General features: G+C 42.4%; 1 protein-coding gene across 4 annotated transcripts in view; it reads right to left on the bottom strand.

Annotated features, from left to right (window-relative positions):
* The window catches only part of nyap1 (neuronal tyrosine phosphorylated phosphoinositide-3-kinase adaptor 1), a 36,616-nt gene that overhangs the window by 10,774 nt on the left and 13,759 nt on the right, over positions 1-12,083 (bottom strand). For 3 of the 4 annotated variants that reach the window (XM_030438467.1, XM_030438466.1, XM_030438465.1), the window contains one exon: positions 5,052-5,299. In XM_030438467.1, the coding sequence (XP_030294327.1) occupies positions 5,052-5,239 (188 nt within the window). In that variant the 5' untranslated portion in view covers positions 5,240-5,299. The other variant, XM_030438468.1, reaches the window with a different exon arrangement.

Raw genomic sequence — 12,083 nt, 5'->3', positions numbered from 1 at the left:
TTAACTTTGGACAGACTCTTGAATACCACCTCTTTCCTCAGAGTGCCAGATATTCTCAAGAGTTCGTCAGACTGTGGTGATAAAGGTTTTGCAGCAAAAAAAAAAAAAATCCAGTTTAGATAATTCTGCCCCGAGCAGCTCCCGTCCTATTTCTAATTTACCTTTGTGGGGCAAAGTTTAAGAGTAGGTTATGTTTAAACAGTGAAGAAATATTATCTTTGGGAACATCCATCCTGGTTTAAGGGCAATTAGGCGCAGTTAAGTCAGTTCTTGTTAAAGTTGGAGATGGGTTAAGGTTGAGCAGCCGACGTTTGGGTGTGCAGCCGCCCTCATTCTGTTGGACCTTACTGACATAACTGACACAAGACATGACACTTTAATTGATTGCCTTAAGTTATGGGTTGGCTCTAGCATAGTTTTTAAATGGATCTGGGAGAGTCAGGAGGAAAAATTACATTAAAAAAGAAAAAAATCAGAACTGCCTGGTGGTTTGACTCAAAGCAAGGAAGCACTGTTGATTTTTTCTAACAGTATTATTGTGGTACTGTTCACCAGCATGTGAGTCACATGTATGTCGGTGCCCTTTAAGCAACCAACATACATGACTACATCTCCACGATGAATACTTTGTCTTTGTCTGCCTGAAATTCAAGTTAAGATTTTCCCCTAATTTTAGGTTTTTATTTACATGACATTTCTTTTTCACTGTATATTGGATATATCATTATGTATTTACTGAACAGAAGCTCCCCCCATGGACACCCGACTGCCAGGCTGGATTATTCAGCCTCTCAAAGAGCTACGATTATGTCAAATAGCTCTTTGGAAAAGCTCTGGCCGTTAGCCTCATTGCTAGCCGGGTCTAATCGCCGACAAGAGGACAGAAGACACCGTATATTGTATTCATTATTATGGATTCACTGTACAAAGACCCTCAAAAGACACCTGAATTCCTGGCTGGGTCATTAAACTGCTGTAAGAGTCACTTCAGAGATCTTGCCGGTACGGCGCAGCTACGACTTATGGTTCAAAAGTATGAAATCATTCCTAAATGTCTGATGGTAGACGACAACGCCGGTCTCAAGGCGTTAATTGTAACTTAAGCGCAAAATCATCCAAGAACTTTATAAGACCTTTAGTTTGAATTCGAAATGATCTTATTCCTGAAGTCTAGACTTCACATAAGAGATCCTCCTACTGGCTGTGTAGGGTAATTGCAGTTTGGGATGCATGTCCCATTATTTATCAACCCGCCATTTAATCGACCAAATGATATATGTTTCCTCACTGCGATCTACTCTAGCAGTGATCTCCATGCCTATTCTCGGTCAAATCCTAATTTTTGCTTGCAATACAGGGGAAATCAACAAGGCAGGTTTCCAACCATTAAAGTTTATTTGAGATTTATCTTTATTTTTTTTTATGAATTTCCATATCTGCATTGTTCTTTTCTTTCAAATATCAATACAAAACTAAGACACAGTGTCCTTGCCAGCAAATACATTTAACACTTCACCCCTTTAAATCCAACATGACTTCTTTTTTAAACCCTGAACAGACTGCAAGTTGTTTCTCCAAACCTTCCTAATTGGCTTTGGACCTCTATTTCTATGGAGGACCGAGAGAGACTAAATAAATGTCATAAAACAATTTGTAAATTGATAAATTGCATTCTGACATTACAAAAAAAAATTAAATAAAATTTGGCAGCATGGCATGGTTAAAAAAAAAATTGCAAGTATTTTGACAGATGTTTGGATTGTGATATAATTCATGTTTTAGTGGGAATTGTTGAATTTTTACTGGGAAAAAAAAAATGAAAAAAATGAAAAAATACAGATCTTGCACTTGGCCATATTGCATTTTGATTATATTTTGAATAATTGCGCAGCCCTGGAAAAAATAAATGAATCTTTACAGCAAAAATGTTGCCATAATAACACCTTTAAACAAGTGATACCAGAGCTGAAATGTGGAAAAAAGAAATCAATCAATGCAAACTAAAAAATAATCTCCTTTTAATTATGTTTACTTGTGGATTCCAACACCTTTAATTAGCTGTCCAGTCTTTTTTTCAAAATCAATCGATTGATTTTGATTTGCATTCTTAATCCTTTTGCAGTTTCCACACTTTAATGATTTCTTTCTTTTTGAAATGGTCAATTTGAATATCAGTTAGTGAACTGCTTTCATTAGATTTAATTTGCAGGCCTTTTTCAGTCCTCTGTTTATCTTTACATACGCTGGAGGTGACGGGCTCCACCCATGGCAGCCCATTCACTCCGGTCTCTGTATTCTCTGTAAGAAATAATAAAAAACCTCAGCTGGCAGCAGGGTTTTCTGCCACCAGTCATCACTACTGGGAATAGTCTGTCTGCCTGTGTTAGCGCCACAAAAAAAAAAAACAGTCTCTATTTTTAAAAACTCATATTGAAACTCACCTATTTACCATTCTGTATCTCCACAGCCGTCTCTGCCTTTTTAAATGTGATTTCTCTCCTGAGGGCCTTTCGAGATCTCAAACTGTCTGCCGGTGCCCTTCATACCTCTTCCTCTGTCCCTCCGCCCTCCCTCGCTCTCACCGGCTCTGCGGTCGCTGTCGGTCCTGCCTCGAAGTCTATTTGGTTTCCATCCCCTTCATCCCTGTGCGGACTCCTCGCTGACCCTGCCCCTGTTCATAATCATCGCCGGTCATGTCCTGCTTCTCACCTCTGCTGCTCTGACTCTGCTTTCATCGCTCATCATGTCCCGCTGTCCCACTTGCTGCCCTACACCTCCACTGGCTTGAAGCTGCCATGACGTTGATCTCTGCTGCCAACACGAGTGCCTCCAATTACTGCTGTGAGTCACAAAGCAGCGGACGGCGCCTCTAAACAAACTGAATTGTTGTCTTTGATGTTCTCCTTCTCCTCTGCGGCACAAACAGGCCTGTACGCAGCGTGGAGCTTGGTGAAGTATAGGTGACTCCCTTTTTGAACAGTGCGTCTCTCCTCTGTCCCCGAAAACACTCGCTCAGATGCACATAATCACGGGCTTGCACGCACTTAACACTAAAAAAGCTGTCACCAAAGTGTGACGATTTATTCTGCTGACACCTGTTTTGTAGACTAACTGAATTACCTCTACAATAAATAGGTTTTTTTTGAATGCTTTATTTTGTCTCCGTATGTCAGTTTGAATAAATTAGATTTCAATCTTAAATCACATTAAATGTTTATCCGAGACTTAATTGCTATTATCCTTATTAGCGTTATTAATATTATTGACCAGCACTTAGTCTGCGTTGTGATTTATTATGATTACTTTTCCCCTCTGCTGGAAGACGTCCAAAGAGAGAAGCTGGAGCTGATGCATCAGCAGCTAACTGTGGTGTAATGGTGGAGAAATTAGAGCCCTGAACACACACTGCACCCTGTTTAACAACGTCTCCTCAATCCTACTGAAACAGTGCTGGCAGGGTGTGGTGGAGGAAAGTATTCAGATTGCTTTTACTTATGTAAAAGTACCAACACATCTGTTTCCATTATATGCGAAAGTCCTAACCAATGGCTGGTTAGTTGTTGTGGGGTAGTTTAGTCCGGTGGATCCCAACCTGTGGGTCAGCCGTACCCTCCAAATGGTCACACAATAAATTAAATGGGTTGTGAGATGATTGACGGGATTGGACAAAACTAAGTTATGATATATACGTTCATTTTCATTTGTTTATTTTTATTATTGGATAATTCTACGCATTTGGGCATCAATCAGTCGCTTAAAAGATCTCTAAAAAGTTTACAGGGTAATTAATTATTTGGTGGAACATCTGCAACATGACAAGGAGCCCGAATTAACATTTTTCATAGGTGTCACGAGCCAAAAAGGTCAGGAAACACTGGTTTAATACTCAATATTGTCAAACTGCAAAGAATAACTCCGCCAATCTCGTGTGTTGGGAAGTACTACTGCATATGCGTTAGTCTAAAGTAGTAGTACAAAGCCTTTTGTGGCTCCAGAGGAAACGGCATGTCTCCAGTGATGTCACTCAGTGGTTAAGCTGCATTGTGGGTAATGTAGGAAACCATTTTTCAAAAGACGAATGTGTGGAGTAAAAAGGTGAAAGCTCTGGAACTTCTGCATCAACTGTCATCATTTGTTTAATAGTTTAATGCGTCCAACAGTTTAAGGAGCCAAAAGCAGAACCTGGCGCCTACATTACCCACAATGCAATATAACCATTCAGTGGTTTACAGCTATTTATCAGATTACATGCAGCTTCCTCTGGAGTCAAAAAAGGCTTTGACTCCCCAAGACCTGCAAACACACTTTAATGTGAAAATTGGCCTTTAAGTGGCATACATTGGAAACACTGAAGTAAAGTTAAAATACATGAAAAATGTATGTAAGTATAGTACTTGAGCAAATTTATTCGCTTTCCACCACCGATGGCAGGCTGAGCTTTAGACGCGCACTTCCTGTTGTTACTAAATCTTCCATAAAGATATTTCTTAATCCACTTTCTGTTGATAGAAAACAGTTTGCATGCGCTCGAAATAAACTTTTTGGCAACCTACACAACGCCTCTGTCTTCACCGATGCAACCAAACTTTTTTATTTTTTTTGGAATTCTTCTCACTTCACAGGACAACTTGGATTTTCAAAAGAGAAGTGTTAAAGGAGCAGCTGACCCACATTCCTCCTCCTGCTCTGTACTGGATTCAGAACAAACTGCCTCGCTGGAGCTTAAAGGTAAGACCCTCTGATCAAAATACACAAGGTAAGACAAAATAATCACACGTGTACTCAGATACGTTCTTCTTCAGTTGTGCCCTCTGACACCTTGCCTTACATTATAGTAGTTTATCTCATCTACAGGACATAATAACTTCATTATGAAGCCCTTCTATGCAAATTTGCCCAAGGCGCCAACCCTTCCGGCTTCATGAACTGTGCTTGGAATTAAGATTTTGAAATTAAACTCATTCACGCCGGCTAAGAGGTTTATATCCCCAGTGAACTGAACCCTAATGTAATCCCATACATGCAGAGCTCCTGTGAGCTGATCCTCTCACCTCTTTTTGCTGCCCTCTTGGTCCCTCTGCCTCCAGTCCAAACGGCTCTTACGATACAGCAGGTTCATGTCGCTGCGGGGTCTCTCCTCCTCGCAGCCTATCACAGCGCAGTGTAGCCGCTTGCTTCGCCTCTCTATGTCACGCAGGAAATGCTCGACTGCCACATCCTGGGCAGAGCCAGAGCTCATGGTATAGAAGAAGACCCGGGAGAAGGGGACGTATGTCACAGGCAGCCTCCTCCAACTCACCTAAACAAGAAGAAACAAGGGCAACGTTTGAGCTCATTAATCTTTAAAAAAAAAAACGTGTTCAACAGCTTCCCAGCCTACTTGCAGCTGGCGAGATTGACAGTGATTACTTTGCGATGCGGAGACACACCATGAAACCCAAATAATCAAACCCAAATTACTGGCAGAACTTTAGGGGAGTCATTGCTTATCATGCCTGCTGTGTCAGAGAGAACACTCCTGCCCATTACTCCAACTGGCAGCCTTCAAAGCACAGACACAGTGATGCATGATGATGGAGCTCGCAGTTTTGTTTACCCCAACCTCTAGCGTATCACATGAAAACTATTTATATTTTCATTATCCAGTTATGAATATTTGAGTAAGCATGGTAACTCAGCTGCAGAGCGTCCCTGGCTGCAGGCCCCGGGATGGCCTAGCTAAGCCTGTCTGCTAGCCAGACAGTAATGTGGTTTGTCATATGTAGCGCATGCACAGCTTCCTACTCACGCTCAGCCCCATGAGAAGTCAGGCTTGTTGTGGGGCAGATATCGGAGGGCCCAACTGTGTTTCCACGCTGGAGAATGTGAGTGTGCAGCGCAATTGGCTAAGAAAAGCACAGCTGTCAGCTGACGCACGTTTCCAGTGTTTTTCCGTCATAAATAGAAACAGATTGAACGTTTTTTATTGGTGGACGCTGGAGCATTATCATTAGTGCTTTTGGCAACTGTTTGTTTTGAGTGCAGCAGCACTGTCAGTGACCCAAACTGAATCGGTGGCTTCGTATGAGATGCTCCATAGTAATCAGATCTGTTACTTAAAGTAAAAGTACGGATACAACGCTGTGAAAATACACTGTTACAATTAAAGTCCAAATGATTAAAATCCATAGGCTGGAAAGTACAAATACTGTTACTGTTCTTGAGTAGATTTTTCAGGTATCTGTACATCGCTCGAGTCTTTAATTCTCTGACAACTTTACTTCCCATAGTTAAACACTAAATCAGCACTTTGCACTACTAACATTTTCACGACAGGCCTGTTACTTTGGTTGTAATCCATCTGAGAGCAAATATCGATTATTTACGACACTTATCGAGCCCAAACTGTCGATATTAGATGTCCAGCGATGGGACTCAACTATGAACTATCTTTCTGGTGCATTCATGAACAGCTGGGACAAATCCCACTGATTCTAGCTTTAAGTTTAATAGTCTTTGAATTATATTAATATGACGTGAGGTTCAGTTAACTTTGCAGAGAATTGGCCAGCAGAAAAGTAATTCGGAGGGATACTTTTTACTTTGAGCACCCTTCAGAATCTGTACTTTGTTACATTTACTGGAGTAAAGCTCTGTTAAATTCACTCAAATAAAAAGCAGCAGTTGGCAAATGATTTTCTGTCAGTCGAATAATTTATTAATCGACTGAATATGTCTCGTACGAAATGCTATCATGCATCATATTTTATGATCTCATCATCTGTTTTGTGTGTGCTTGTGCAGTACAGTCAGTAAAGTGCTTGGTAGTTAAATAGTCCTCTGTCCCACAAAAGCAGAAAATCCGAACTGAAATGAAACATATTACAAAGCTAATCACGCTCTCCTCTTGATACATTTTAAAACCACAACATGCTCCGATGAAACAGCCCATGAATCCGGTTTAATGAGCTCTACATTATGCTTTTATACTCCTTGACTAAGGATGCGAGCAGCATAAAAGGGCCATAAAAAATACATGACATTTACACATTCCAGCGGCGTAATGGCTCTCCTAATTCTGTACATATTCAGGACCATTCAAACCACATTTACCACCAACTGCACGGCGGCCTCACTGTTAGAACAATATCTCAAGCGCATCTCACCATAAAACAAACTAGGATTTACCGACTTGTGGATTTTATGGCTCTTCATAGTCAAGTTGGAGTTTACCTCCATGTCTGACCAGCCTTTGATCAAATGTGTGGGGAAGATTTCGAGGAAAGAAGTGTAATTCATGGCAATGATTTCAAAGGATAATTTCTTCACTTAGAGAGAGTCACATTAATCAAACCTGTGAGCTTAATGTTGGTCTATTCCGTACAGATCCCTCCCCTGTTGCTCTTCCCGAGGTTTCTTCCATTTTGCCCATAAATGGAAGATATTCCTCATCCAGGTCAAGGGGTCCAAGATAAATGATGTCATTCGCTGTAAAGATTATAAAACCTCCCTTGTGATTTGTCATCGAGAATTTGACTCGATTTTATTCAGCTTTGTTGCTCTTGTTCTGCTGTATGTGTCAGTTCTTCCTTCTACAGTATGCGTTCACATGCTTGGCCAGTGAAGTTGAATCTGGCACAGCGCAAATTTGAAGCCACGACAGAAGACAAACCTTCAAAATGTTGATGTTGCTGCAAAGAAGCTACAAATTCAAGAGAACGTAGTCATTTGGTTCAAGTCGCAGGCAAGTCCCAAGTCAGTTTTTCCTCAAAACGGTGACTTGAGTTGTCACAATGACTCGAGTCGACGTCCCCGCTTCACACACGTCTTCACATTTTGACTGTGAAGTTCTTCCCGCAGCACGAGCGCTCAACAATCAGTAGTTTCAAGTTATTGCAGAACTTCACGAGGTCGCAGAAAAGCTGACCTTCGACCTTTTGCATAGAGAATGTCATCACTTCATCATTTTCATCCTATTCGAAATGTTTGTGAAATTCTGTCATACTAAGAGCAAAAAAATCCTGAGTTAGGGCTGAAAAAACACAAAACCACGTTTTGTCATTTCACAGTGACCTTGACCTTTGAGTCGAAGGGGCGGTCGGAGCCGACACTGAAGACATTTCATCGCTCATCAGGCATTCCTGAGAGACTGAATCCACAAGAGCGGGCTGCACAGACAAAACCGGAAAAACATAATGCCTCCGGCTATGGCTGTTGCCAGAGCGGAGGCACAAAAAGCCACAGTGGGAGCATCAGGCGCTGTCACCTGGACGAGGCGGCATGTCGAGATGTGTAGCTGTGTGTGATTCTTTTGTCACGGCCCAGTGTGTCATCCAGTGTGTCAGCGTGGCTACTGCTATTCCTGTATCCCACAGTCCTGACCACAACCTCGACCGCTGCTGCCGCCATGCTTGCTGACTCAATGTTAATTAGGTTAGGGAGCTGCGGCTGTAGGTTGGGCTTTTGTTAACTGGAGCTTTGATTTGGGTTTCTAGGATCTGGCAGCTGAGCCGGCAGCCCTGCAATTGCCGCATTACATGCTGTGGGTTGGTGTGCAATTAGCCGAGTAAAAGAACCAGGAGACCTTCGCGTTCCATCTACGGGCAGGTTTGCCTCATCAAACTGAGCTACGACCAGTTTTTACAGGCCGACACAAAACATGCGGTGCGCTCATATAGGTTGGCTGCGACCAATCCCCGGAGTCACTTTAAATCTTAAATAAATTCAGAGCATTTAGCGAGTTGTTTCAGGAGCATCTACAGGGTCAGGAGTCGCTTGAATTCCTCTCATTAGAACCAGGAGGCAGATGGAGCCATGATTCATGTCGCTGGATCTGCATGCAACGCTGCAGACTACTCACTCATGCACATAAGCAAACAGATCACACACACACACACACACTCATATCTGCCGCACATGCTTAGAGCACACACAGGGTGTGCGGCGCGTAATTGCAAATGCACAGCAGCTGATTTGTTCGCGGGTTACTGATGACGGAAGAATCTAGATCATAATCGACAGAGAAAAAAAAATGGAAATGCTCTCATCATTTGAGAGAGCGGAGTTACGAGTGAAATATGATGCAGTCAAAGAACTTTGCTTCCCCTTGTCTAAAATGGTCTTTCACTGCCACTTATTTAACACTTCTGGAACGCTGTGTGCTGCAGCCCGCTGCCATTCAGCCTCCACCTCAGCAAGTGGTACTGTGGTGTTGCTGCACCTCACTGTGAGTGAGGCAGTAACGCTGCAGAGCGGAGGCACACATCACAGCGCTGGTTTGGGCCTCGATGTAGGGGCAATATTTCTCTGAGACATTTTTCAAAATACACATTCAATTAGTCCGGTGGATATAATCCCCTTTGTGTTTCAGACAGACATCCACAAAAACTGCGATTTGAAACAAGACACCATTACCAGAACCTGCCTGCCTCCTCCGTCTATTAATGACAAAAGAAAAAAAAAAGCATTCATAAGATGCTTTTGCCTTTGCAAAGCAGCTTGAACAGAAGTAATTCGATTTGGAGGGCAGATAGAACATCTTGTTCATTATACACATCTTCTTATTTCTGCTGCACAGCGAGTCCTCGGACTGACAGGCTCTCATATGTAACAGGATGTTCAGATTTGAATCGCCTTCAAGGCTGAATTAGATAGAAAGTAAGCACAATTAAACTTTGTGCTCAGTATGCAACAGTAAGAGGGAAAGAAGTCAGTAGGACACGTGTTATTTAATGAATGGTGTACGTTCAAGAGCGACACAATTAATCGATTAACTGCCAACTGTTTTGACCAATGATTAATCTGTCTGAGTAAACTTTTAACACCAAAAAAAGTCTAAATATTGTCTAAAGTTAGTGAACTCAAAGGGGCACTATATGGTTTTGGAGAAGAAATTAAGAGTCAGAGGTAAAAATACGAACTCACGAACTCTAATTGTTTTTTCCATAACTGAATAAATAAGGTTAAAAATGTGGCAGGGTCCGCCAAATACATACACAAAAATAAATATGCTTATTCAGTTTGTTCAGGCATTAAAAATCTTCAGATTAAAATGTATTCCCCAAAACTAACACACTGCACTACCTGATTAATCGAGAAATGATAAACTAGCTGCTTCCATAAATCTGAAGACGCAAGGTAACCTATATATGCGACCTAACCTGCACGAGTTTATTACATTTTTTCCCCAACCCTACAACATATTCCTGCCCACTGCTGTACAGAGTCATATATTGAACCCGCAGCCCGACACACAGCGATGCAGTGTCGGCCGGAGGAACAAACGGAGAGAGAAGACGGGAGGAAGCAGTGGACGGAGTGAAAACGTTGAGGAGGAGAAGAAAACGAGCAGCTTGAGATGCACACAGCTAGAGAGGAGGAGGAGGCAGCAGGAGGGAGACAGAAGGGCGGAGGGGGGGGCACGGTGAAAAACTGGGGGAAGCCAATAAATGGAGAGTCACAGAGGGATCAACGGGGCTGAAGATAAATATGATTAGGCGGAAAACTGGAGGCAGACTGATGGAGGAGGAATATCGAGGAGGGCAATATGAGAGTGGAGGGAATAAGCAAATGGAGGCGAGCACGAGGAGGAGAGAGGATAGAAAACACAGTGAAAGGCAGCCAGACTACAGAATGGGGGAGGGAGGTGAAATCAAGCCTCTCACACTAGTCGCTGTGTGTGGTCTCCTAGCAACACTGTCAGCCATGCATCTCTTCCTTCAGCTACTGAATATGCACACAAAGCGGGACGTCAGCCTCGTCATACGTGATGATCCCGCGGTGGAGTTCAACCGCGGGATCTTCATTTGAACTTGATCCTCCAGGAAAAAAAAACAAAAAAACGACACATCTCATGTATGTTAAAAGGGAGGCAGCATCTGTTTGCTGCTAACACTCATGATGCTGAGCCACACACACACACAAACACACACACAAACACACACACACCGCGGTCTCTAGAGCCGCTACCGTGCCATAAGCAGTCCACTCCACATAAATCTGACTAATACACTCAGAGGAATAGCATGACATGTTTTTAATGATTGCTTTCAAGGTGGATGTGAGTTATGTTGCTTTGAATCATCCCTCCTCTCGCTTCAGCCACACGTCTGGATAGAGAGGAGCCAAACGCGAAAAGTAAGAAAAATCAGGGGCGTAAATCTTTGCGCTGGTGACATTTTATAACCTGTCAGATTCTGAGGAAAATGAGCATTTGAAGGGAAATAAATATTACCATTAGCTTGGAGAGTATATTCACCGGCTGGAATACTAAAACAGGAGAACTATGAAATCGCAACCTTACAGAAAAAAATTCTGTTTGTCCGACCTTCGGGTACAGACAATTCAGAGGCTCAATATCCTCTCTGAGACCTTGTATCTTGACTTATGAAAACCCAACTAGAACTGTAAGCTTAACTTGGTTCTTCAATCAAGCATCTGTTCATGACACGGCCTGTATCCATGACGACCGCTGTGCCACTACACTTGTCACCGGCTAGCTAGCTTGCTGTAATGGACAGATGTAAAATTTGAGCTGCATCATAAGTGAGCCACCCATTAATACATGCAAAATGTTAAGCTAACAGGCTAACATCAGTGTTAGCTGCTACTAAAGGCAACAGTCAGTGTTAGCTTTTCCTGAAGGCTAATGTCAATGTGAGCTCGTCTTAAAGGCTATCAGCATTAGCTTCCCCAGCAGCTTCTGTTTGAGTAGTGTTCATGTTGCTCCTCGTCTTCACCGTCATTGCAATACGGACCTAACAACAGACTTGCTGCTATGTTATGTTATTTTGAGTCTTTGCCATCCTAAGTTACGATTCCTCAGAAAATTCATCAGTATCCGCTAAATCTGTAACTGCTAAATCCTGCCCTATAATGAGAGGATTTTTCCCAAATGCAGCTAACATGCTGCATTTAAATTCAATTCCGAAAATATAAGGACTCATAGCTTCTTTCAGGTCAACTCATATCAGACGTCTGGATGAGATGCAGATATATACCTCGAGAGTGACCAAATCGTGTCATTTCATCGCTGTTGAACAGTTGGCCAAGCAAAACCAGCTTTCAGTAGATAAATGCTGACCAGTGATGAAGGACCACAGAGG

The sequence above is a fragment of the Sparus aurata genome, chromosome 13, assembly GCF_900880675.1.
Source record: "Sparus aurata chromosome 13, fSpaAur1.1, whole genome shotgun sequence".
NCBI lineage: Eukaryota > Metazoa > Chordata > Actinopteri > Spariformes > Sparidae > Sparus > Sparus aurata.
The sequence above is the reverse complement of the archived record's forward strand: the minus strand, read 5'-3'. Positions and strand labels throughout refer to the sequence as shown.